Consider the following 27,862-nt stretch of genomic DNA (forward strand, 5'->3'; position numbering starts at 1 on the left):
ATATTAATAATTATTAGCTATTTGTGCGTCGACAAAATGAATGTGTGCATGTGGCTATATCTGGCAATTAGCAGTTTTTGTTTTAAAAGATTGGTTCACATGTATGCAGCTAGCTATTCGCGAATATAGCTGATGATGCTGTGCTATTTATGTGTTTACATATGAAAATGACTTCAAATTGCAATTAGAGGCTAAGCATTTATTTTCATTTGATTGGCTCAAAAGTGCTATACAAGGTTATCAGCAACTATTATTGTCAATTCATGCATTTCGAGTGCGTATAGATTTGAATTACTTCAGTTGGTTATTTTCTATAGGCATCTATTTTCGGCCTGGTTGGCTTGGATTGGCTATTATTGGCTATAAGCATTTATTCCTGACCTGGTTTTCTTGAATTGGCTGAGATGGGTATAATTAATTAGTATATATAATTTGCAGCTATTTATCTGTCCACATACTCGAAGAGCTTCATGTGGCTATTCTGGCTATTAGCATCCATTTAAGCGCCACTGCCGCTGCGTGACGTAGAAGAGTTGAGTTGGTGTCAACGTCAATATTGAATAGATTAGATATAATCTATAGTAATGATTCTAAAATAAATCAGTTGTGGAGCTCTCGCGGAGGGGGTACCCCCTCCGCGGGACCTCCACACGTCAGCTAGATTCGCATTTAAAAACTCTTTGTTTCATCAAGTACAATGGAACCTAGACTATGTGCTTCGAAACATATGTATTCCATAGAATGTACTGCACTAGTTATCATAGCAGCAGCGATCAAAACCGTAACACGCAGAAGACGCGAGCCTGGACGTGGGATGAAAAACGGGGGAGGGGGTGGGTGGTTACTACTCGTGGAAGCAGCGCCTATGTGCAGTCCGTAACTGAGCTAATCTTGTAACGTTGTTTGGTGTATACAAGAACATCGTGCTGACATGATGGCAAGACGGCCCCATCTCCGACGAACCTTCCTTCGTCGTCCGAGGAGGGGCTCTTTCGCACTCACCTCGGTCTGCCTGAACAATTCAGCACTGAGCATGCACGTGCACAGTACCTGCTCAGCACGAAGGCTAAAATGGGTCAAGCTCGCATCCTCTGACTACTGCTTTCGGCAGAAAAGATCCGGTCTGTCACGTCCCGCCAACGTCGCTCCGTTTCGTTGTTTACAAAGAAGCCTGAGTTTAACAAAGCCAGGGGTGGTTGGGCACGCACAGCACGTGCGCAGAGACCAGGTGTGGGTCAGGTGAAGCGCGAGCACCGTGCCGATAGAAGCGCCACCGCAGCAGCCAGGCATCATAGCCGCGCGTTGGTATACACCATTCCAATATTTACAAGTCCGCAACACAGAGTGCGGCCTCCTCATCCCAGCACGCGCAAGTTCATTGCTTCGGAAAGCGAGCAAATCACGCGCCATACTCACAAACGCTGAAAATGGAAACGCCCAGGAGCCCTTTTTTGTCAAGCATGTCGGCGCGGCTGGTTCCCCACACCCTAAGAAAAAAAGAAAGGTGTAGTCGGGTGCATCGGGCACATGTGCACCCCTTTCTTGCAAGATGCTCTCTCCGTTCCCCAGCCAGTGTACATCTACACCGACCATGAGCACCCTCCTCTGCCTTAAAAACCTCTAGTTGTATCAGTGCACCCACCTTAGCAAACCGCCACGCTAGCCACGCGCCCCGATCAGCTTCTCCTTGGATCGAATAAGGTTGGATCTTTCGGGCTTTGTGTTTTGGAGAAACCTAAACATGAGGGTTCTTATATATTGATTAAAAATAAGCTTATGTCAGTAATGTTTTATATATGTGCTAGGACAATTATTTCTGTTCCAGCGAAAGCTATTTGCTTCGGTTAAAATTGAGACGTTCAAAATCAAACCCCACGTAAAAGAACCAAGAAATTAGCAGGGCGACGTAGATGTGCAGAGTGCTGGCTTGTTTTTGTTGTTATAACAACGTGGTTCTTGGCGGGTGGCGGGCAGCGCCGTGACGCTATTGACGCTATTGTGGTGATTGACGCCAGTGATGTACTAGAGTGAGCTTTGAAACGGTTGGGTGACGCGACGGTAAACTGTCGCCGCTCGTAGACTGCCAACAGGCAGCAATAAGGTGTTCGATGCTTCGCGGGCGGTTACTGACAGGGTACAGCGAGGACGAGAACGTTTTCACGTTCGCAGGGCAAAATGATTCTCGACGATAAAGCAGCGCCCTGCATCATCAGCAAGCTAACGCTGCTCGAGAGTCCACACTCAAATTTTAGCAGAGCGAACGCGGTCAGTTAACGCGGTCGCGGTCAACGTCGTCGCAATTAATCCTTCATTTTTTATAATGTGGGCTATACGGTGTAAAACATAGGATCTTCAAATTTCCCGTTTTGGGGGTCACTTTTGGGTTGAGCAGTTTCTTTGGAAGTATGGAGCTGTCCTGTTCACTCGGTATTGACAGCAGAGTATACGCTATGCTTGTTATAGGCCAATCGTGTATCCGGGTAGAGTCACGTGACTACAATCCCCAAGCTAGAGATAAGGAAGAGCGTGGGACCTGCCTGAAGGCGAAGGCAACGGATAGCATCCACTGCACTGTCAACTTTGAGTTGAACTTTCAAGAGGATATAAGTGACAAATACTCTTGTTGTATTCATTGTTGGGATGCCCCTGAAGATAAGCCTTTGTGAGCATACCCCTTTCTGGCCTTGAAGGAGCAGTTGCCTTCCTGTTGCTTCCTTCTTTTTTCTTTCTCTCTAAGCTAAATCGTGGAATAAGGTGCGCAGTCGCCGGACCTATAAACCGAAAGCTTTTTTATCACTTGACTAGGCTCTCTGGAGACGGGTAACCGCAGGAGCGTGATCACGTGGTAAAAGTTTCACGGATAACGTAGTAGCTCTTTCCGATCCCAGAACGCCTGCTTCTTTGCCTAGTGTCTTGTGTGCTGTGCTTCGACATGCGCAGCTGCCATACATTTTGTCCGCGACAACGTATTCGAGTGTACTAAGGCTACCAGTGTTTGAAAATTCCTAGGCGTATATCGGCAACAAGCGATTTCATCAAAACAAAAGGTCATGAAATTATTGTTGATGCGTTTAATGTTTGGTACAGCAGATAAATGCTTCCGCCACATCGTGTTAAATCTTCACGGACATCTTTTTTGTCGTTTTTGTGTGCGTGTGTGGTTGTTCTGCAGTGCCGGTGTCGACATATATCTTGGATTACATCTTTGAAGTCCCGTGTTTTAATTGTAAGCGCGCTGCAACCTACTCCTTTGCAACATTGGACCGTTCCGTTCGGATTACCTCTGCGATTAGGCAGTGTCTTTTTCCTAGCCGCCGGGAGAATTGTGTTCCCAAAATTTTTCAGGCAATCGCAAGCCATTAGCTGTCTAAAATTATGTGACAACTGCAGCTAGAATACTGACTTTTTTATTCCCCCGGCGTTTTGTGAAAACACGTTTTATGGACACCTTTTTGTTGCTACACGTCTAGTAGACACGTTTCGTCGACACTAATGTTTCATCGTCACTCGTTACGCGAAATGCACGCTGTAGGGACATTTCGTCGCGTGTGTATCTTTGAGGCGCGTGCTCACCAACCCAGCGCACCCGTTCACGCCGCTTCGTGGCGACGGTCTGCGGCGGCTTGTTAGAAATATGATAACCCACCTGTGCCACCCGTACACGTCACTTCGCGGATACAGTCTGGGGAGGATCATTACAAGAAAAAAAAAAAGAAGTGAATAGAGGATAACTAATCTGAGCTGTCTATGAAACATCCCGTGTCAACGAAACGTCGTACGATGAAGTGATTGTACCGCCAATGAGCGGCGACGGCCGGTAGAATTTTGTGGAAATAATTCTGCCGGCTGCTGGGATAATAGACACTACCTAAGAATCACCCCGGTTCTTGTTTGCTCAGTAATCTGACTTGTGTAACAGCGTCGTTGTACCTCTTCACATATCACGAATTGCTTGCAAGTTTGTACTTGTTTACGGAATAGGCTGATTAATAAACTTCTAAGAGATTTGAAAACAGTACTTTGTGTATATTTACCTGCCTTTTTGCAATCACCTGGGAGCGTAGATTATTTCACAGGTTTCCATGAGGTGGATTTACAAAGAGTTGTAATGGTACACCTTTAAATGAGGTGCATCTATGTTCCCTATGAGCAGGGTGGGTGTAAAAAACGGTGTAGTAGCAAACCCTGTTGGCAAGTGTATCTTTGCTTCCAAGAAATTCCGTGGGTGTAGAGAAGTAAATAATTGCACACTTTAAAATGGGGTGTACCTGCACACCGAAACGACAGTGAGAGTGTAAGTATGGAGTATTGACACATCCCAGTATAGGATGTATTTGTGCACCCCCGAATACTGCAGGAGTATAAAAGGGTGCACATTGCACCCCTGAAAATGGTGTATGTACGTACCTTGTCTTGTGGTGTACTTGTACACCTTTATGGTTGTAGTATATGTGGGAACACTTACACCCCATGTGGGTGTACCCAGTACACTTTTTTTTTTTAGAGTGCATGCGTGCAAGCACGTGAGAGGGCGCGGGGACGTGGCTTTGGCGAACTTGCAATTGCACAGCCTTGCTCACACGAGCAGCGACAGGGCGGCGGCCAGTTGGCCAGCTTGCAGTCGCGTATATAAGCACTTGAAAATCACGCAAACAAAACGGAACTTTTTTTTTTTTTTTTACTTTTGCAGATTGGTGCTCCGATCGTGGACAGGTACGTGGAATTGCTTGCTGACTATGTAGACCAACCGAAGGAACGAGGGCACATTTACACGACGCTCTTAAAAAAAGCATTGGAGGAAGCGGGCACTGCCTTAACGGACAAAATCTTTGAAGATCCACTATATTTCCCTAAAATTGACAAATTTCACGTAGCATTTCAAGAGGTAAGTCAAAGAAACCCCGCGTCTGTTCGCATAACGCCAAAAACTATAAATATTCTTGCAATTTATATCAGTGCGACATCAAATCAAAAACATTAAAGGCTGCTCTTCACAATTGACATTAATTGCGAATGTCAACTTTTATGTGCGTATAATAAACAAGTTATCCCTATACTTTAGTCCGCAAAAAAAAAATTACAAGGTCAGGACATGAGCACCAGCACTTTTGGCTCGTTTGCAAAATCAGAATTCCGAACCTAGATAGGTAAAGCTGGACACCCGAACGTCGTTTTAAAAAAAAAGTTTTATGTGTAATTAAAAAAAAAATCTGAACTCAGGGAGGATGAAATACTAAAAATAAAGACAAAACAAGGCGGCCGCGTATTTTCTAGGTCTATACCACCCTGTTTCTGACTGCTGACTGGTTTGCGAGCTCGATCCCGGGTTGCTTGCTGAACACAAAAGTGCTGAGAACGCCTCTTCTTCCTCGCGTCCTCGTTTTTTAGGCGCTTCAGAAGTTAAACATGTACCAACTAGCCCGCCCATCCATTTTACTGCCTAGTAGAAGCTGGCGAGGAGCACGATAATCACGATAATTAATACTTTCAACGATATGTGAGAAGAATGACCTCTTGGGAGCAAGTTTGCAAACCAGTATGTGGACGATACAGATCCGATATATATAGCATAAAAAATGCACGGTCTCAGCTTTTTTTCGCAAATGTTATTAGCTCACTGCCTCTGTTTTGATATTTAATAAAAATAGACTAAACGTTTTGCGATACGGCGTTCACTTGCTCAGTTTTAGTACTATAAGAATTCGAATTTTGCTAGACGTGCCAAGTCTGCTGGTCCCTACTGCCTCAGCCGGCAAATGGTGGCCGTTTGTGTAAAAGTTTGTAAATATTGTAAGGATATTAGTAATACGATGATTTAATGTTGATATTATTTACAGATAGATAAGATGGTAGCACGACTGAGTTTGACCGTTCAGGAAGGCGAGCTCAAAAAGTTACGAGCTTCAGCGCGATTTCTCCTCCAAGCGTGCGCTCCGTCCTCTTTTCCTGGTGATATTTACGTTCATGTGCATGTGTGTCGAGTACGCTAAATCAGAACAGTAATCCCTAGTGAGTGAAATAAACTCGGTTTAAAGGAAGGGCCTATGACCTTACGGCAAAACCAACTGGAGCAGGGATCAAGAAAACCCCGGCCGCGAAAGCCTTTCGACCAAACCGCGGCTGGCGGCAGCTCCTCCAGTGAGGTCTGGTCCGCGGCCTGCTTTTGGCAGGCCCGCTCCTATCAACGCAAATTTAAACGCACGTAAAAAAAATTTGCGGCGGCGCGACGTGCATTAAAGGAGTCGTATCCGTTCTGATTTATATCCCGCCCAAAGTATTGTGCCATAATTATTGCATATTAGAATCCCCACGATCACCAATGTTAGTATTTTGTGCTCTTTCACTTTAACTGTGTTAAACTTCCTTTGCATCTGATGTACGCATTGCGCTTGGCGTCTTCTATTATACGTTTTGCATAGTTTACTCCTGAGTTCTATTATTCTGAAGCATTTTACTCTTTGTGAATAGGGCAATTTTTTTTTTCTATTAGCCAGGATTTATGTCTGGTGCGTTTTCTGGGTCAAACGTTTTTTTGTCATAATAGTTCAATGTGTACTGTCAAACTAAAGTTTATTTATTTATTAACCTTTCTTTGTTTTTTTTTTACTTTTACTCTTTTTAGAATTAGTGCATTTAAATGGTAATTAGACATTTTACACAGATATTCGTCGTTTATATGCGGTTATTTATTTTCCGGTGGTCGAGACTGCGACAAATCCCCAATCCGGCTACTCAGCCGAAGTTCGAGCTCTGACCAAGAGTAATCAAAGCCCGGGCACCAATGTTTCGACGTCAAGACACAGAGAGCGAGTGCAGACGCAGATTGAGCACGAGTTCTGCGTCAGCGCTTGGCTAGGCCTCGTGTCCAATCAAAGCGTCGAAGGACAGTTGGCTACGGGCTCGGGACCAATGAACGTTTTTCGAGTAAAGAGCGCCGTCTAGGAGCTTGTATACGAACTACAAATGAGGGGCAGCCTCCTCGTAATCAAAACGCGTTGACATCGTGCCGTTGTATCGGTTTTCATTGCGCTTAATGCTCCATATGCTACTGATACTCCTGAAAAAATCGTCAAAAGTGCCAAAATATGTGGAAATGTGTTGACAATGTTGGCCGTGCAGGAAGGTGATCTTGCAAAACGACGATATCGCGGGAAGCAAGACCAGGTGAGAGGCACGCGCCGAAGCGTCTATTGAAAAAACGGGCGTTGCTGGGCTGGTCTAATACGAGTGTGATCAAGCTTTCAAGTTTATTAACATCAAGAAAGATACAAATAAAAAAATGAAAGCCATTTACAACTCCCTGTAACGCCGAATTAGAGCGCAGCTCTTGAGGAGGAGGAGGGAACCCTTAGCGAAAACTAATACGTTTGAAATATACCACATTCTAATGTGAGTGTATTTGAAATACAGTTCATAATTGTAAGTACACAAAAAATAGACCGAAAATATAAACTTCTTTTTTTTTTTTACTTAGTACTAAAATATACTTGTAATATCATTTTAAAATACCTTTACTTAAACTACACTTGAAGTTCCCTTCATGCGTTTTGAAATATGTAAATACTAAATTAATACGCACAAAATACCTTTCACATATATTTCTTGAAATATTTATTTAATTCATGCAAAATATACTCCAACCCTAAAAAAATGGAGCAATCAAAACTACGTGCAGAATACTCTTAAAATACCTGAAAATCGTAAATACTGTTGTGTTATACTCTAAGTACCTTTTGACTGCAATACTTTGGTAGTTTGACTTAAATTACCAAAATATTGAAAAGCTCCCCTTGTAGAAGTTCACTTCAAGCAGATATGGAGTACACTGCAGCGCCTAAATACATTTGATTAGTTTGTCAAGTGAATTTCGCAGCATCGCACTGATAAATCAGCCCAGTTTATGTTATTGTTTCCTTTTTTCTATCAAGAACACACCTGATCAGTTCCTTGCACACCATTCACAAACGGGGTTCAAGAACTACAACCATAACTATTGCTGATGCTGGAAAGCTTCAGCAGGTGCTGTGAACAGATACGTTTGGCGTGGTTTTGTTAGCACAATGTTAGTTCACTGAACGTGTATACTCACCATTGTACGTGATGTGAATAGTTACTTTAATATAGTGACATTAACTACCATATTAAATAGTCAACTACTAAAAAGGAAAGGCAAAACAACTACTGTAAGATATTTATTTTTCGTTGGCTCAATATTTCGCGATTTAGGTCAAAGTTGGAGTTTTGAAATAATTCGCAAATTCTGATTTTCGCGACGCGCTGGGATGGCAATATAGATTTTAATGTTTTTACATTTTGCCGGAATTGTTCACGGGACCTATTTTTCGGAATTGTAGGCGATTCGCGAACTTTGCGAGAATTAAGTCCTCACGAAAATAAAGTCGTTTACAGTATTTTAAAGTGAAGAAACTGCCTTGAATCACTTCGTTCTGAGTGGTGCTACGCAGAGAAGCAATAACATGTATTTTATGAGCCGTTTGTGTGGATATAGTCTTAGGGACTGCGCCGAATTGTTATTAGTTGTAGCAATGCTTTTTAGTAAGAGGTATCGTCCACGACCTTCAAAACACTGTTTCCCCTTTGACAGACTCCCGAGGAAAAAATCGAATACTTGGAACCTTAATAAGCGCAGAGGTGGTCACCGAAAAAATTATTACCTTCAATATGTAGGCTATATAAGGTTCTAGAGCAGTCAACGGGAATGTGAATGAGCTGTTCGGTGCGTCATGGTGTTTGTGTTTGTGTTCGTTTCTAATGTAGCTTTGTGAGATGTATTTAGTAATGCCTTCAAATACCACAGGGACACCATTTGCTGACAAAATCGAAAATAAAAAAAAATTGTGTAACCGGATTTTAATGCACAAATAGCATCTTGAGTGTGAAGGAATAATATTTTTGGTATATCTAAAATATTTTTTATTCATATTTATAATGTATTTTGAATACCTTACGCGCGTATTTCGAATGCGGCCAAAATAATACAGAATAAATACAAAATGAATATTCGTACTAAATATATCTCAACTTCGCTTGAAGTACGGCCTCTTTTTGCTAAGGGAAGGGTACTGAGGTTCCCGTGTTCTCGGGGGTGGGGGGTCACGTGACCTGGGGTACGGTCACGTGACCTGGAGTATGGTCACGTGACCTTGGTGGGTCACATGGCCCCCTCGCCAAGGTCACGTGAGGGTCACGTGACCACGGGGGTCACGTGACCTCGGGAAGTAACATGACCCCCAGAGGAATTTTTCCGCTAGATTTGGTGGCGAAATTTTTCCACTAGATTTAGCGGGGAAATATTTTCCGCTAGATTTAGCGGGGAATTTTTTCCGCTAGATTTAGCGAGGAAATTTTTCATCTAGATTTAGTAAGGAAATGTTTTCCGCTAGATTTAGCCGGGAAACTTTCCCGCTAGATTTTTCGGGGAAATTTTTCCGCCAGATTTAGCGGGGAAATTTTTCTGCTAGATTTAGCGGGGAAAGTTTTGCGCTAGATTAAGTGAGGAAATGTTTTCGGCTAGATTTAGTGGGGAAATTTTTTCGCTAAATTTAGCGGGGAGATTTTTCCGTTAGATTTAGCGGGGAAATTTTTCCGCTAGATTTAGCGGGGAAATTTTTCCGCTAGATTTGGCGGGGAAATTTACCCATAATGCACCGCGCGGTTACGCCGACGGCAACGGCGACGCCGACGGCGGCGCCGACGCCGCTCAAGCCGGAAGCGGGCGCCTAAGAGCTGCACTCTAATATATACGTTGTTCATAGACGCAGAGCCAAAAGCTAGTAACAGATCCTTTCAAGTAAAATATGATGCGAAATGACAATCCATTGCATGCCGGAGTAAACAAATTAAGCATCAACTTTTATGGCCACTTGGTACAATCAAATGAGCACTACAGAAACGTAAAAGTACACTAAACATTTTCAATGAAAACAACCCTTTCTAAATCCAATGTCTAATAAATCTAATAAATCTAATTATACAGTAAGTACTAAAACTGTGCTAGTAAAAATAAGTTAAAATTGATGATTCCAAATTCTTATGAACGCTAAACACTGACGGATTCATCCCATGATTATGCACAATCTATCAATCATATACTCACACTTCCATTGGTAGAGATAGTAGGCCTAAAAATTGTTAAGTGATGTACATCTGTTAAAAAAATATAAACTAAAGGCAGGAATCTCGTTCCATAGTTTGACACCGGTATGGTTTAGACGCCTCTCGCTGTAATCATTATGTGAACTTGGAACCAAGAATTTATCTTGTGAGAAAGAGCGGGAGTGTGTCTTGGCAGAACTCAATATGCTGGGGGGAAGTGCGCCTTGTTGCAAATGACTTTACTTACCAATACGAAAGCTGTGTAAATTCTGTAGGGGGATTATTCTACTGCTCATACACAAAGGTTTAGAAGGAATACAAGGAGATTTAAAGTTAATGATGCGCAAAGCACTCTTCTGTAGCTTTACGACGGGTTCGAAAACCGTTTGTACGTGAAAACCCATGACTCAATGTAGTTACCAAGATGTGATTGAAAAACGATGAAATATGGCGTCACTTGGAGGTAGAAGTTTTTCGTTTCTAAATCCAATGTCTAATAAATATAATTATGCAGTAAGTATTTAAACTGGGCTAGTAAATTGGGCATTGGTTAACAGGCTGCCGTTATTCCCGGTACACTTGAATGTGCGGCGTGCGCAACAAACTTCAAAACACATGCATAAGTGTAACCGACCCTTTAACCATTGTCTATAACTTCTACCTTCTGATAGGCGCTGTTCCATCATTACACCTCTTTGCGAGCAAATTTAAAGTTTCTGCGTTATACCTTTGCTATAGGTGTGTTAAACTTTCTACACATTCTTAGTTGGTGTGCATGGAGCGTCACAGGTAAAGAAGCAATGTTGTCTATCTCATTTATAGGATTATACATTTTCGTTTTGTATCACCTTGCTTAGATAGAACATACGTAGAGCCTTGAAAGCACTTAAGGTATATATGACACTTATAATAATAATATTCTTTATATTTAGTGCCCAAAAACAACCTAATTGGTCTTCTGATTGGTGCACCAAAAACAAACAAACAAAATCAGCAGGCAAATAAATATGCTGTAAACACCCTTACTAAAAAGATATAACATCTAACTCAAACTTAATGCTAAGGAGCTAGAATAATATCATTTAAATCGTGATGGTGCATAGAGATTGAGGCAGATATGTCAAGGTGGGGTAGAGCGAAGGTATTATATAATGACTGAATCCTTGAGAAAGGTGAGATATTACATGGCGAGCGATCATCAAAACGAACAAGGTGCCTGGTTACTCGGAATGGAATATGGAAGTTCACTTTCGCAAGCAGTGGCGCTGAATCAACTACGCCATTTGCAACCTGGTGCAAAAAAAAAGAAATTTAATCAAACAGTCGTTTTAGGCAGTAGTGAAAGTGAAAATAGTTCATTATATATTCATGCCTATAATAAAAGCGCCTCTCAAACTATCCATCATAAGCAATCCGGGAAACTCTTTTTTGAACTCTATTAAAGAGTTAAAAAGCGCGAACAAACAGGACGAAAGAAGACACTTTCGACACGTACAGGCGCCAACTTCCAACTGATTTATTGAAACGCGAATCATCGTCAAACTCGATCCCAATTGCCTAAACACAACCAACTGATAAAAATTATTATCGCTCATTACACACATCCTTCAAGAAACACAATTTCTTTGTTTAACAGATAAAGAGATGGCATGCTTACGCATCTGTCAGCCACTTTGTGAATACAAAAAGCTTCGATTAATTCTCTTCTATCTTCTCGTTCCGTTTCTTGATAAACCTTGTGCGCTCTAACAAAGGTTCGCACCCACATCGTTTGCAGTGATCCGCAAAATGCCCACCCGAAATATTACGTACGGCAAGCTTCTGTTTGCGCGCTCTTTCATTAAAGCGTCGGCCGGTCTGACCGATGTAAACTTGGCCGCAACTAAAGGGAATCTCATAAACCACCTTAGTCGCGCATTTGGTGTATCTTGTTACATGTTTTTTTTAGCACGCTACAAACATTCGTTTTCTCATCGCGGAGCATATCTTTGAATGTTTGCACGGGGCTGAGAACACTAGGCTAACCCTCTGTCTAACCGCCATCTTTTTTTTTTAAGTTGTGGGACACTTTGTGCAAGTATGGTATCACCTGCACTGGCATCTTGTCTCTCTTTTCACGACATTTGTCAACGGCCTCTCGTTTAATTTTCTGTAGGGGACTTTCACACAAACTTGTCACTAAGCTCTTCGGGTAACCGGCCCTCGTGAAGCGTGCAACTTGGGTATCAAAGCTGACCGGCAGTCTACGCTGGCAGCTTTTTGTAATTGCTGCGTGAAGGCAGGTGGATGCCGTCTTTTGCTTCTTCGGAGAAATTCCACAGGCTTGAAATGCTTTTCAATAGCCGAAGAAGTAAAAGACGGCTGCGCTGAGGTTGCTCAAAGAGGTGAACCTTGAAGGAGTAAGAAAGGCGGTCAACAGGGGAGACAATGGGTTTTTGGAGGTCTTGTTGAGCGGCTAGACTCATAAACCTAGCTGTTCCTTACGAGTTATTGTCTCGGAAAAGAGTGCCTGGCAGGTCCAGGTCAGCAGGCACTTACAGCCAGACTTGTACGTAATCCGTTACAAGTAACGCAATTACTTGTAATTCCTGACATTTATCAGTAATTTAGTAACGGAATAATTACATATTTTCTAGAGTAATTTTAAAGTAATTCCCTAACATTTTTACGTAACGGATTCCTTGTAATCCGTTACTTTTTTTTTAGGACCAACCCCCCCCCCCCCCCGCCCCCGCCTCCCCTTTATAAAGGAAGGGTTGTTTTTATTTTGGTAAAGTTGAGCGCAGTGACACTAACACGCGCAAAGGGAGGCTTGGCACCCTTCAGTTCAGCAAAGCCTTTTTTGTTTGCAACACTAAGCCCCTAAATCTATTTTTTTAGACCCTAACAACAATGTAAAAAAAAAACATTTCTACAAAAAAAAAGAAAAAGAGGGGGGATGGGGGCGGCAAATCATATCTGCTTTTTTAGTCCTTTTTCTGTGATCGGAAACGGGGAGAGGAGGACGCGAAGTGATTGTGTACCTCTTCGAAAAGCTCCAGACGGTAAGTGCACAGATAATAATTAACAATGTCCTTCTCGTTTATAATGACTACGACCATTTTCATTGTGTCACAATACCAGACAACGCTCCGTATACCCTATATTCCACTAAAAGTACCGTGATAATATGTGACGGTGCTATTGCCACAAGCATCCTCGTTCCTTGCTGCACACTTATCACCTTCTCGAAAACAGGATGCATTTTTTTCTGTTTCTTTCATCAACTTCTGGAGTTGGCCCACTTTATTTGTGAATTCCATCCAGGTCATCTGCACCTCAGCTACCTTTTTGTGAGTCAGCTTTTGGCGAGCACTTTGAAAATGGTAATAGTCTTCCTTTTTTCTTCTTCCTGTTTTTTCCCCAGCAGGACGCATCTTATCTGAAGCAGAATAAACATAATAGTGACTGACGTAGACTTGATATTCTGGGCTTGGGAAGAGTGTGAAACTCGAGAAACGAAGGGCAAGGGTAAGACGGGCCGGGGAGGAGGAAGCGGACGGAACGCTGGAGAAGAGAGGGGGAAACCTCTTTCTCTCTTTAGAGTTCTGTCTGCTTCCTCCTCCCCGGCCCGTCTTACCCTCGCCCTTCGTTCTTAGGTCCTTCGCTGCCCGTGGCATCAGCGGACGTCTAGGGAGCCTACATGTTTCCGCTCCGCTTAGAGTGGCGACAACGTTTGTGATACTTGTTGCCGACAAACCGGTGTTGCCTACCTCGTTACCATGGCAGCCTCCGCTGTTTCGTCGACCATTTTGTCACACTCGCCAGTCGTGCGCTCGCGCTACTCCGCTAATCCTCGTTAGGGCTAGGGAGCGCCCACCCCGCTTGTTCCGACGGCGAGGTTTCGGCGTGCGTAGCCCGTCTGTTGCGTTCCATTTTGTCGAGGGGACTCACGTTTCGATAAACGCAACGCATACTTCCTGCTCGCAACTTCAAAGTAAGAAACACCCGAATAAAGAAAGCGACGGCCACGACGACCGCCATCCCGCTGAGCCTCCGACTCGTCCGACTCCTCTTATGAACGGAAACGAAAGTGGCCTCACAGTATTGCTGGTGTGTCGAAACTACGAAAGCTCAACGTTGTGTACGTTTAGCCAAATAAGAAGTGGGTCAAAATGGCGGTAGGAGAGGATCTGGGAAACGGTAACAAGAAGTTGGCGCCACCCGAAAGCGGAGCGGAAACATGTAGGCACCCTACGGACGTCTATCTGGAGAACACCGGAGTAAACTGCAGTCGATTCGTGCTGCGTGCGTTTTTGAACGGCACCAAGAAAGGTACACACGGCAAACGTGTGTTTACATTTCATTTTTTTAACCGACGTTCCAATTAATTGTTATGAGTGTCCTTTTTTTTATTACTTATATTTATTTCCTGGAAACTTTTTTTTATTCACTGACGTCTCAACCGAGGCTCGACCTGTTCAGAACCAAAGGAAGAAGAATATCGAGCCAAACCTTATTTACTATTTAATTATCACCTTACTGTTACAACTATGCTTTGCTATTGTCTGGCATAAATCAATTTTTTTATTCTAGTTTTGGCTAGATGTATGATGACTTTTACAGATTTCCGATTTCGAGAATGGAGGATTTTAGTCGATCGGTTCGATGACTCCATTAACGATACCCGATACTCCGCCGCCGCCTGTGCGCAAATGGAACAGGTTGCAACAATAAGAACTTGAATAGCCCTCTGCTCTTTGTTTCTTAGATGAAGACAATATTGTTGAAAGTAACGCCACGAAAGTAACGGATTACTTTTTGGGGTAACGGTCAGTTACTTTCATGGGAGGGTAATTGTAATTGTAATAAATTACAATTTAGCCTTGAGTAATTTTAAATGTAATTCCTTACTATTTTGCAGTAACGTGTACAAGTCTGCTTACAGCGTCACCTAAATGCATTAGTCATTGACGATCCCTTTCTAGTTCGAAGCTCCGGAAAACTAGTTCAAGATTTGAAAACAGGATTGTAGAATGTGGGCACACTGCAGCCTTTTCTGTGACTGTAGAAGAGTTGTTTTATTCGGTTCCCCGCGATGGACTTTACATCGCTGTTCGTAAGAGCATAACACAGTCAGGGGAAGTGGAGTTCCAGGATTCTACGGGTTCAACTACGACCATTTTATATATATAGCGCTGTTAGAATTTTATTTGCAGTCCACGGCCGTGACTTTTTATTTAACAGTGCTACGTACAAAAGAGTGGTATTTGTATTGGTTCTTCTGTTGCACCTGTTTTGTGTGAGATTTATCTTTCTGCCATGGACAAGCACATATATCAAGGGCTCTTGACGGGATGAATGTGGTCAAGATCTTCAGCTATGTGGATGGTTTTTTTGGTTATTTTGGGGGAATGTACAGCGAATTGTATGGGACATGGTGTTGCAAAATTTTTTAATCCATTTAGATCACTGTTTGGCAGACTAAACTTTACTTGGGGAATGCCTAATGATGGCAGTATTCAGTTTCTAGATTTGCAGCTCTTTTTTTACCAAGGATCCTTTGTGCAGCAGCTATAATCCATGAACTAAGAAAGGCCTCCTTTCCTTCAACAGTGCCCACTCAAAGCTTGTAAAACGAGAGATTGCATTCACCTGCCTTCACGCAGCCATTACAAAAAGCTGCCAGCGTAGACGGCCGGTCAGCTTTGATCACCAGGTTGCACGCTTGAAGAGGTCCGGTTACCCGAAGAGCTTAGTAACAAGTGTGTGTGAAAGTCTCCTACAGAAAATTAAACAAGAGGGCGTTGACAAATGTCGTGAATAGAGAGACAAGATGCCAGTGCAGGTAATACCATATTTGCACAAATTGTCCCACAATTTAAAAAAAAAAAAAGATAGCTGTTAGACACAGGGTTAACGTAGTGTTCTCAGCCCCGAGCAAACTTTCAAAGATATGCTCCGCAATGACAAAACAAAAGTTTGTAGCGTGCTCAAAAAAAAAAAAAAAAACATGTAACAAAATACACCGAATGCGTGACTAAGGTGGTTTATGAGATTCCCTTTTGTTGCGGCCAAGTTTACATCGGTCAGACCGGCCGATGCCTTAATGAAAGAGCGTGCGAACACAAGCTTGCCGTACGGAATAATTCGGGTGGCATCACGCAAACGATGTGGGTGCGAACCTTTGTTAGAGCGCACAAGGTTTATCAAGAAAGGGAATACGAAGATGGAAAGAGAATTAATCGAAGCTTTCTGTATACACAAAGCGGCTGACAAATACGTAAGCATGCCATCTCTTTATCTGTTAAACAAAGAAATTGTTTTTCTTCAAGGATGTGTGCAATGGGTGATGAGAAGTTTTATCAGTTGGATGTGTTTAGGCCAGGGGTCTCAAACACGCGGCCCGCGGGCCGCCTGCGGCCTGCGGCCCGCGACTCGCTCTCGCTGGAACGCGGCCCGCAGGCAACGGGCTGCGAGCCCTCGTTCCCATGTCTTGAGCGCTAGAAATGGCAGGCTCTATAGTAATCTCACGTTGCCGATTTATTTTCGTTCAAAGCATAGCTCTGCTTTTATAACGTATTTACGTAGTTACTATTTTGTTTTCATTTGACTTGTGTCTCCTCTTAATTTTTGCTTTCCCAATTTTCGTCATGTGAGTCACCTGCACCAGAATTTCGATTTTAGGCTGCAAGCGCGAGCACTTCGCTCAAAGACACGCTTCGGCTCCACAAACTCTCGCTCAGCAGAGGAACTCCCAAAGATAAAGCTTAAGATTTTTGCCTTCAGGAAAAAGTCGCCATTCAGTTACAAGTATTCGTTTTTAAGACTGCTGTTATCGAAACTCCCAAGGAAACGAAGCACTGTCCTATAAAGAGATTTCCTTCTTTTTTTTTTTTTTTTTTACAAATGTTGAGCTTGATTAATTCCAGAGTGAATTGGTTAACAGAAACGACAGTGTGCTTGCTCTCGTAGGAGCAGCGCCATTTTAATTATTGTTACACGTCCACAGTAGTGCAATAAATAAATCAAAGCTGAAGATGTCACCAACTCAGAGCTGGCAGTAATGTAATTACAGTAATGAAATTACAGTAATTTAATTACTTGTTCCAGTAATTAGTAATGTAATTCATTACTTTTTGTAGTCGCGTGCATTCCTCTGTCCATCGGTAAACATGCAACAGAGAGTTCTAGCTGCGTGCCATGAACTGTGTAAATAATGTAAATAAAGTTATCTGTAAAAGGAAGTTATCAATAGCTCCTTTATATTTAAAAGTATACAAAAGTAATGCGAAAGTAATGTCATTACTTTTAAAAGTAATTTGTAATGGTAATTAATTACTTACTGGCTGTGGTAATTTGTAATGTAATTTAATTACATTTCAGCAATTGTCAGCAAAGTAATTAGTAATGTAATTTAATTACAAAATATGAGTAATTTCGCCAGCTCTGCACCAACTACAAAGCGAGTTTACAAAAAAAAAAAGCATGAGGTCCTTTCTTAAAATCACTCCCTCCCCACAACCCCCCTGTTTGTTGGCCCTGGAGCTTTCGGGAATGGGCTATCTGGCCCCTGCACTCAAATGAGTTTGAGACCACTGGTTTAGGCGATTGGGATCGAGTTGGACGATGATTCGTGTTTCAATAAATCGGTTGGAAGTTGGCGCCTGTCCATGTCGTGCGTGTGCCTTTTTTCGTCCTCTTTGTTCGCGCCTTTTATCATTTTAATTGATATGAACCAACTAGCCCCAACTGAAGGTTTATTGCGTAGCTTTTTTGAACATTTTCTATGCTTATAGCCTGTGTCTTGGATATAGATTTTCATGCGACAGAAGCAAACTCGAGTCGTGACCTCACAAAGAATTAAAAATGTGAACCAATAAATTAGGGTTTCTAAAATTACGCGTCGAACGAGAAATTACACATAACACTCTAAAAGCATTGCCCACAACCAACGACACATGATTTCTAAAAGATAATGCCCTGTCAATACACACGCCAAGGTCCTTTAAGATTGATACACGCTGTATTGGCGATCCCTGAAGATAATAAGTAGACAAAAAAAAATTACGCCGACGGCAAAAAGAAATCACTTACAAAAAGTTAGGGCCGAAACAAGCTGGTGAAGGTTTAACATATCAGACAAAGCCCCCAGACGGGGGGGAGGGGGGGGGGGGCAGGACAACACAACACAAAGTCTAAATCACAGCTGAAATTTATTGGACAGAATATCGTGGTTTTATAGGCTACAAGTTCCCAGAAAACCAAAAGGACGGAAAAAGGGGGAGGTTGAACTTCTTTTTCCCGAACGCACAAGAGAGGGAGGACATTGACCAATAGCCAACGAGGTAAAGGGGCTTAGAGAGATAAACCGGGGTTCCGGTCTGCACTCGAAAGTGACCCCAATAAGGCGGCTGCCAATTTACACAAATTTGACCGCTCGTCACGTGACTAAACCAAATACGTGACGTCATATGAAAGATGGCAGTGCTCAGGCAGCGGCTGGCCCCAGCTGGGCCGGAGCTTGTCGGGTGCTTTATTCGTTGTCGTTCGTCTCGACGAGTTGATTCCAGACGCGGAAGCCGTCGTATGAGGCCGGTCGAAAGCGGCTTCAGAGTTCAGCGTGGTGCTTGATGTAGGTATAACGTGAAAATACGGAGGAACGGTGTGCATTTCGCCGGTGACCGACGGGGATATTGCCACGGAAAAAACAATCTGCCCTACGTTGCTCGGACCTCGGATTAATTTGGATACCCTAGCACCAAAGTTAAGGCGACGTTTTTGTGCTCCCATTGACCATCGGAATCTTCAATGTCTGCAGTGAAGCGTGTGCAATATATTTGGATACACAGTTTAGCGACGGAAATTGCGTGAGTCGCGCTTGGCAGTGTGCAATCGTGGTGCCGCTTCCTTCAAATGACCGAGGGCTGACCTTGGTTGTGCGGCGCACCGGAGAGCTGCCCTGAAGCTGGTAGTTTCCGTGCCGTGGTAAATGGTGCTGTGCTGCTTGCCAAATTGTTTCGGCGTAGAAGTGCACTTTCGCGGATCACAGGTGTGCGGCACACCGATGAGCTGCCTTCAAGCTGGTAGTTCCTGTGCCATGCTTTAGGTGATGCTGTGCTGCTTCCTAAATTGTTCTGGCGTAGACGTGCGCTTTCACGGAGCACAGGCGTTGCAGTTGGTATTGATTCCGCTGGTCTGTCACACGTTTCTTCCGCACAAAAGTTTCCAACACTCGTTACGCGAATTGCAAGCTGTATGGACATTTCATTGCCCGTGTTGCCTACCCAGTCCACCCGTCCACGCCGCTTTGCGACGAGAGTCCGCAGCGGCTCATTACCAGAAAAGTGGCCCCACATCACTTTCAGTTCAGTTCATCCACTGCAGTCACCAAACCCCGAAGGGGAGGACTTATTCAGACAGAATGCCACTAAAGCAATGTAGCTTCTTTAGTGGTCAGGATAGACTCTCTTCTGCCAGTTTTGTTATATTGTCACAGATACTTGCTCCAGTCCTATCTTCTATCAATACTTACTATTCTGGAAAGTGCCAGCCCATGCTCATCTGTTATCGCATGTTCTGGTGGAGGTGCTAGGTACTTTAGCCATAGCCCTTCACTCTGTGTGCGCCCTGGCGGCTCTTCAGCCGAGTTGCCCGATAATGGGACACGGGTGGCGGACTATCCGGCGTCTTAAACCCCCGGCGAGCCGTGAACCATGTCGTATCCCGAGGCCGGCAGAAATATCGTAAGACGAGTGAGTACCACAAGAACGAACCTCGGAAATGCACCACAAAGAACCTGAAATCCGAGCCAGTCGTTGCTACCAACAAGAACAACCGATATTCGGTCTTTTGCCAGAAAACCCGAAGCTGACTTATACCCTTGTTAAACGGGCGCACTTAGCTGCAGTTATGCTAAGCCACAGTTAGCGCACAATACTTGCGGACAACATTCTGCGCCTATGCAGTCAAAGCTATGGGCAAACGTGCGCTTGAGCATCTTGAGCACGCATCAAAGCAGTGCACGCGCGCTCTTCACTTTTTCTGAAATAGTTGTCCGAGATTAAAGTGCGGTAACTGTGGTGCCACGTAACCGCAGTTAAAGCTGAGTTAACCACGGTTAAGGGTGCCCGTGTAACAGGGATATAAGCCAACATTGACAAAGCTGTAGCAACAAACCGCGTCCGCTAACACCATTGTTTGCATGGCCATCGCACCTCACACTCCCACGCCCTTTCACGCTGGATTGAACAATATGACCACGTCGCCCACCACAGTGGGTGTACAGACAACCAGCTCCTACAGAACCTATACTTCTCGTGGAAGAAACTACCAGGCTCGGGTTTGAGAACCACGAATCCTCCTTAACGTCGTGAAAAGTTTGCACGATCGAACTGAAGTACACGTTCATCAGCCAACATTGACAAGATAAAGCCAAAATCCTTATTCGGTCCAGGATCAGGCCACCCACGCAAACCCTGGTGCTGAAGGAAGAGAAGAAGCTAAGAATCCCACGTCCCCCATGTGAGGGACAACACCTTCAGCGGCCTTGTCCGCAAACCCACGACCACAATCAAAGGGTTCATATCACCGAGGCTTTCAACATCGAATGTACACTGCAGGCCCGAACCTGTCACTATTAACAACTCTCCAGCGTCTCGACACTCGAGTCGTCCAGCTGCAACTTCGACGCCAGCCTCCCAGGCATCCGCGACATCATCCACGACATTTTCCGGGATGAGACCAGGGAGCTTCCTCCTGCCATCAGTTGCCCGGCTTTTATTTTGATTGCCTAGATTGTTTCGGAACAAGTACGACAGGCATTTAAACTGGAGACTTGTTCGAGCGAAGCGGCATCTGACGAACGGAGGGCGACGTATGCCACAAAGTCACGACGACAGCCACCGGCTACCCGTTAGTATTCAATACTAATTCAACGAGACACCCCAACGCCGAAGCATTCCCGACATCGGGAAAAAACAATGTAGGTCCCCGCTGAACAAAGTATAGAGAGGAATACGAAGGTGCTGCATGAGGCCGACCATGTCTACTGGAGGTGCCCATACAAATGGATTGTTGTGCAAGGGTTCATGCCGAACGACCCTAAACAACGTCTCGAGAAACGTCCGCGGTATTTTGAGGATTACCTTCGGCAGCCTTTGCCCCTTGTGCCGACATTACCTCGAAGCTCCTCATCCCCATCACCTCGACGGGAGGTAAGCACGACAAAGCAGGTGAGCCGCAATGCAAGGACAGTTGATTTGTTGTCGGTTTTTGTTCAAGGACAGTACGTAACAATTTGCTGACACCAATTATTTGTGTCCACGCAACGAAGCACACAATTGCCAACTTTGAGGGAGAATGCCGCTGAGTGACTAGAAGAAATAGAATGGTTGTTCTCAAAAGTAGACACCGAGCATCACCCGAATTCACTTTGCCACACGAGACTTACACAAATTGCAGTGGTCGTGGGATGCAGAAAAAATCGTCATTACAAAATGTAAGTGAAATGGCTTGGATAGCAAACAAACATTGTTGCGAGCCATCAAGTCAACGGTACAGCAAAAGGCACAGCAACGTAACCAATGCATGCCCGAGCTTGCTGCATTGACGCAGAAAACTACCAGGAAAATTTGCGGGTTAGAAGCCCGCCCTGCATGCCTTCAGTGAATCAGATGTTTGTGGCCGCACATAACGTATGGTTACAAGACGGCATCAGTCCCCCTGAAGTCCGCTCCTGCCCTAACTCTGCCCCCGCGTAGCCGAAATGAAACCCACGGGCGGTATTGCACGGGAAGCCCAAATCGGATGTGCCCTCGCGTAACCGAGATGAGATCCACCCCCTATTGAAAAAAACAGCAAGGATTTCAAGCTGGTCAATCTGGTCAATCTGGTTTAGCTGGTTTTAAAGCTGGTTCGTGCTGGTTCAAGCTGGTTCAAGCTGGTCTAGGTAGCAATCAAGCTGGTTCAAGCTGGTTCGAGCTGGCACTGCAGCTGGGCAAGCTGGTTCGAGCTGGTACTGAAGGTGGTTCAAGCTTGTCAAGCTGGTTCAAGCTGGTTCGAGCTGACACTGCGGATCGGCAAGCTGGTACTTGAGCTGGTTCAAGCTTGTCATGCTGGTTCAAGCTGGTTTTGAATCTGGCCCAAGCTGGTTCAAGCCGGTCTTGCTGGGAGCGCGCACGCCAAGGTCGGCGAGAGCTTGTCGAACTGGCATTGCCGGGAGCGCGCGCGCCAAGGTCGGCAGGGGTGGGGACGATGCCACGTCCTGTTCTTTGTCCTCTCGTTTTTGGTAGACGACCGGGCGCTTCAGGCACGCTGCGAGCTTCCTTTGTGTGCGAGAAAAGAGAGAGTGAGTGGTAGGAACGAAGAATTTGAGACACCTTTGACTATCTTGGACAGATTCTCGAAGGGACGGCTGTGTGCGCGTTGTTTGGCGACTGCTTGAACGGCGGCGCAAGCGAAGCGGGATTTATGGAGACGGCGAGCGGCAGTCCGTTCAGCACGGGAAGAAATCGGATGCTCCGACTGAGGCGTCGTTTCGTGTCTTCGAACAACTGTGCGCTCGTGAATGACGGCAGTGCCGAGGAGTTTCGCCAATGCCATCCAAGCCACACGGATTTCCTCGCCTCTGCCGACTACGCAAGAGGACGCTTCGCCCCCATTACGGGCGGGACCCAGGTTCGCTTTTCTCATCCGTGTAGTATTTTTTATTGTTATTGCCTGTTTTTGGCGTATGTCTAGTATTTTTCGTGTTGAGAGATAAGCAATTTAGTTTTAATAGCATTGTTTGTTTTGCACCGAGAACCGCTATCTGTGCGCCGGTTAGTACTGTGTCAGCGCAGTGGATGTATAGCATCTGAGCTCATGTGCAGACCGCAAGTACGAAAATATTAAATTCGATGCCGAGCTGGCTTTTCTGAAGATTGTGGCTTGTTTATCGTGTGTATTCATTTAAACTGGTTAAAATGGTGGGGAAGTACGTCAGCCTAACCAGCATGGGCACTTCACCCAGCATGACCCAGCATTTGCCCAGCACGACCCAGCATCCAACCAGCTCGACCAGCACAGCAAGCTGGGCATGCTGGAGCAAAAACCCAGCATGAAGCTGGGATGCTGGGACCAGCATGAGGCTGGGATGCTAGGACCAGCTTGTGCTGGGACCAGCACGACAAGCTGGGCATGCTGGCGCAATAACCCAGCATGAAGCTGGGATGCGGGGACCAGCTTGTGCGGGTTTTTTCAATAGGGCACCTAGTCTCTGCGGCGACAAAGCGGGTGCAAGTTCATCTTGGACTGCTCATATGAGACCCGCGTGGGTCCCATCTCGGCCGTGCTGGGTCCAGGTTGCGATAATATGGGCACAACGGCGGTAAAGCGTGGGTATGCCCCACTTGGGCTGTTCATGTAAAACCTCCAAGGGGACGTACACTGTTAGAAAATCTCCTGTCAAAAAATGGGACACATACATGCTAACCTTGTTGCCACAACATGTACTGTATTGCCGGACTACAGAACATGTTCCATACTTCTTTAGTGCGGGACATGTTGTTGCTATATGGGCAGCCACAACAAGTTCCATACACGATCATCACGGAACAAGTACTGTATGCTACAGGAAATGTACCATCGTGGCACATAGCAGCACATGTTCTGTTGCAAGCCATGCCAGAACATGTACCATTTTTACGAAGTACATTACATGTTCCAATGCGTCCAAAACGACACAGGTTACATTTCTTGTACGTACGGAAAAAGTTCAGTCTTGCTTGTGATAGTACTCGCCCCATTTTATGTTACTGCCGCTATTCATGAGTGCATCCGGGCTTTGTATAGCACATGCCAAGCTCCTCCTTGAAAAAGTTGATATGCGACATGCAAAACAGGGACGTCCTGGCAGTTTGCAGGCGCAACTTAATGCACGTCTTTGCAACATAAAATTACCTGCAATGCGCAAATCTTCCCCAAACTTGTATGTATGGAAAATTTGAACTGTCGTATCTAATGCGAGCACTATCCTGAAAACAGAACAATGAATCTGTGACATATATACTCAATAGAACAGCCAGGAATGCCATGAGAAAGTGTTCACATGCTACGTGAAGTTTAGAGAGCATTGTACATGTAGTGACGGGGATAAAGGCAGATAAACATTTGTAAAAAAAATCGTTATCAAACTAAGTTCACGCTTGGTCCTTTTGGTTCCAACCCATAGCAACGGACCTATTGCAAAGAAGACTGAACAGTTTGCTGCTTCAAAATATTTACATTTATTTTTTTTTTAAATGACTAGAGCAGATACACAATAAAAAAAAAACACAGTTCATGCCGCAAATATTTTGGGTGGGCAGCTCAGCCATAAAAAAATATAAAAGTGAGCAGTCTCCTAAAAAATGTGACCAAAAATTATGCTAACATGCTACATCTCGAAAAGAACCATCTTGGCCTATACAACAAATTGTAATATTAACAATAGAAAAGAAAGATTAATCTAAACAAGCTCCGAAGTTTCTTTCCACTTCTTTTGGAACTTCGAGAACTCTTGGAGGGCTCCCTGCGCCTTCAGATGCACCAGAGCAACTTTTCTTGACGACTGCCGGGACCCCTCCTGCGGGTTCATTGCCACAAGTGGCCTGAAAAAAAAGATAACATAAATAATGGGTGGGATTTCTTAGAGGAGGATGCATAACAGAAGCTAAGGAGTTCCTGACTCCTTCTTTAACTTCTCTATCGGTTAGTAATCCAATCTGGACAAATTCTAAACCTCGTCTATAGTATACCTTCAAGCCGAGACACGCCCTCAATTTGGACAGTCCGTGCAGACACCATGAGCCTCTAAGTCTGATCCTTGCATCAAGACGAATTGTAATTGTACACACAAAAAAAAACGATTCAGCTTACTGTCATCAGTTCTCAGTAATAACTGGACACATTTCGGATCTTGTGTCAGCACACAACGCTAAAACATTCTACAACCCGTGACGGAGGCTACAAAGAAGGACGAACACATCCGTCTCAATTGAAACGTATGTCTTCGAAGCCTCCATCTCGGTTTGTAGAATGTCATATTAACCAGCTCGCCTGTCTAGTAAAGTTGTACCCAACGATACTTCGGTTAAAAAAAGGAATTCACAGTACCAGTAAATGCAATATTACAAAAAAACTTGCCTGGAGTGCTTAAGCACAATATTCTGGTTATTATTAGAGGGAGGTTATCATTTGAGCCCGTTCTCGTTTCGCCCTTCTCACTTGGCCCTTCTCAAAACAACCATTCTCAAAAAGATCTTCTCTCTTGGACCTGGCGCATTTGGTCCTTTCCCGTTTCGTCCTTCGCATTTCAACCCTCCTCATTTGAGTCCGTTCTCGTTTCGCCCTTTTCACCTGGCCCTTTTCAAAACAGCCATTCTCAAAAATATCTCGCTTTGACCCGTCGCACTTGACTCGTTCTATACGAAAATCGTTTTTTTTTTTTTTTTTTTGGGGGGGGGGGGGTTATATTAATAAGTACATTGATATATTTTGTGCGTGCGTGTGTGTGTGTGCCACGCTACAGGCATACTCTCTCTGCCAAGGATCTTAGCAGTGCGTCGAGATCGTCGTGAAAAGCTACTAGCTGACAATAAAACAGACCAACTATTTATCGCAGCTAGATCATATTCCAAAATGTCACGTCTTTTGGGGTCTCTCGACTTGGGACAATGCCACCACTTCTATATTGCAGTGCTTCTCAAATGGGGGTCGGGAAGGCATCTATAGGGGTCCGCGAAGCCATGTCTTGTCAGTCAAGCACGACAATATTAGTTGTCTTTCTTCACGTCGTTAAGAAACGTTCCAATTTTTGGGTGAGTACTCTCGTGCGCTTGTCAATGAGATAAGTCTACTTCACACTAGCAATTAGTTATATTCATTTATTAAATCATTATCATGATAGCCTATACCTTTCTATGCCCCTCACCCCGAGCGGGGTCCTCCATCATCTCCGCCTTTCTACAAGGGGTCCGCGAAACATCAATGGTTGAGAACCACTGCTAATATGTATGCTATTTCTGTTCAAACGAAGTTTCCAAAATAAATGTTCATCGCTTTTTTTTTTCGTTTGCTTCGAGGAAGGGAAGGACGCGTCATTGTACGATTCTCAGTGCGCACCTCTTCACATAACATATACCTAATGGTATGTTGGGGGCCCAAGCAAGGTAAGGCTCATCTACAAAGCCGCGAAGGCATAACGACGTTAGAAGCATGCCGAAGTAATGCCATTCGGTTGTAGGGCGAACGGGCAAAATGAGAATGGGTCCAGTTGCGAAAAACACGATTCGGATTTTATGAGAAGGTTCAAACAAGAAGGACCAAATGAGAATAGGACAAAATGTGCAAGGTTCAAATGCGAATGGGACGTTTTGAGATACACCCATTATTGGAATGCTGAACATTCATGTCTTTTGGTTCATATTACTTATTCTAACTGATAAGCATAGCCCGGTCACAGGTATATTCGTGTGCCCCTGCAGCACACGGGCTCATGTATTTGAAGCCGATCGATACTAAGGCGGATTAAAATATAAGTTGCATGCTCCGTAGGATGCACAAGGTCTAGTATTGGTTCTATATGACAATGTATCTGAATACCAGATTCATCCTGAATCTTTCATTATATTGCAACATAATAATATGACTTACAGAGAAACGGGCCTCCCAAGCAGGTCACGCAGTTACTGCAGCACATCCAATTAATATGAGCAACAAATATTTTCAAGCGAATTGTGAATAAGGGTGTCTAGAAAGCAGCACGTTAACATCAGGCCTTTGCCTTTCTTAGTTCGAAGTTTCAACAAAAACATGGTAAACATGTTCCAGGTTGCTGTTGAACGTGCCAAACAAACACAAATGCTAACGCTAATATGCTGCTCTACAAAACATATTTCTTTCCGAATTGCTGCCGAAAGTTAGACACTTTGTTTAATGTAATTGACAATGCCTCAGCGAAAGTGTGACCAAGCTGAATGAAACCCTTAATATCTACTTGGGAATACTGCAATACGTTTGAGGAATCGCTATGCGCCTGCTACACCGAGCGTTTTTGTTCTTTTTTTCTTACAGATTTGTTTAAAAAAAAAAACCATGAAAGCTACACTTATCTGATTTGTGCGAGTGAGTTATACGCCCAGGAGGCATTTGGGGGTGGTTAATCTTCGCGATAAGTCGGATAATTAATTAAAATTCGTTAATTAACTTTTTAATTACTGAAAATAGCCATATGGTTCCAATTAGAAATTTGCTGAGCGTCGTCCAAAACCCCTAAATCAGTAATTTTTAGAAAGACTTTGAGCGCGTGAAAAGAGCAACAGTGCGCTGAAGCTACTAGTGGAGCAGGTACAAGGCTGGGGCTAAATAAGAGACAGAAAAATCGCACAGGCGCCTTACCGCGACAGCTAGCTTTGTATGTGCTCCACGAGTTGTAACTTAAATGCACTACTATGCTTCTCACGCGCTGAAAGTCTTTCTAAAAATGACTGATTTAGTGGTTTTCGATAACGCTCAGCAAGTTTCTAATTGGAACCATATGTCTATTTTCACTAATTAAAAAGTTATTTAACAAATTTTAATTAATTAGCCGACTAATTGCAAAGATTAGACACCCACATAATGTCCCCATTGGCGTATAACTCACTTGGAGAAACCGCATAAGTGTAGCTTTCATGGCTTTCTTTAAACAAATCTGTAAGAATAAAAAAAAAACGCCCTGTATATGTATATGGCATGTCTATTTTAT

General features: G+C 44.0%; 1 protein-coding gene across 1 annotated transcript in view; it reads left to right on the plus strand.

Moving 5' to 3' along the window:
- LOC8036026 overlaps positions 1-27,862 on the plus strand; it is a 566,786-nt gene that overhangs the window by 64,140 nt on the left and 474,784 nt on the right. Inside the window, exon 6 of the mRNA XM_042291544.1 lies at positions 4,691-4,885. Within this exon, the coding sequence (XP_042147478.1) occupies positions 4,691-4,885 (195 nt within the window). The remainder of the gene's footprint in view (positions 1-4,690; positions 4,886-27,862) is intronic.

Source organism: Ixodes scapularis, unplaced genomic scaffold (assembly GCF_016920785.2).
Source record: "Ixodes scapularis isolate PalLabHiFi unplaced genomic scaffold, ASM1692078v2 PGA_scaffold2__306_contigs__length_199485367, whole genome shotgun sequence".
Classification (NCBI taxonomy): Eukaryota; Metazoa; Arthropoda; class Arachnida; order Ixodida; family Ixodidae; genus Ixodes; species Ixodes scapularis.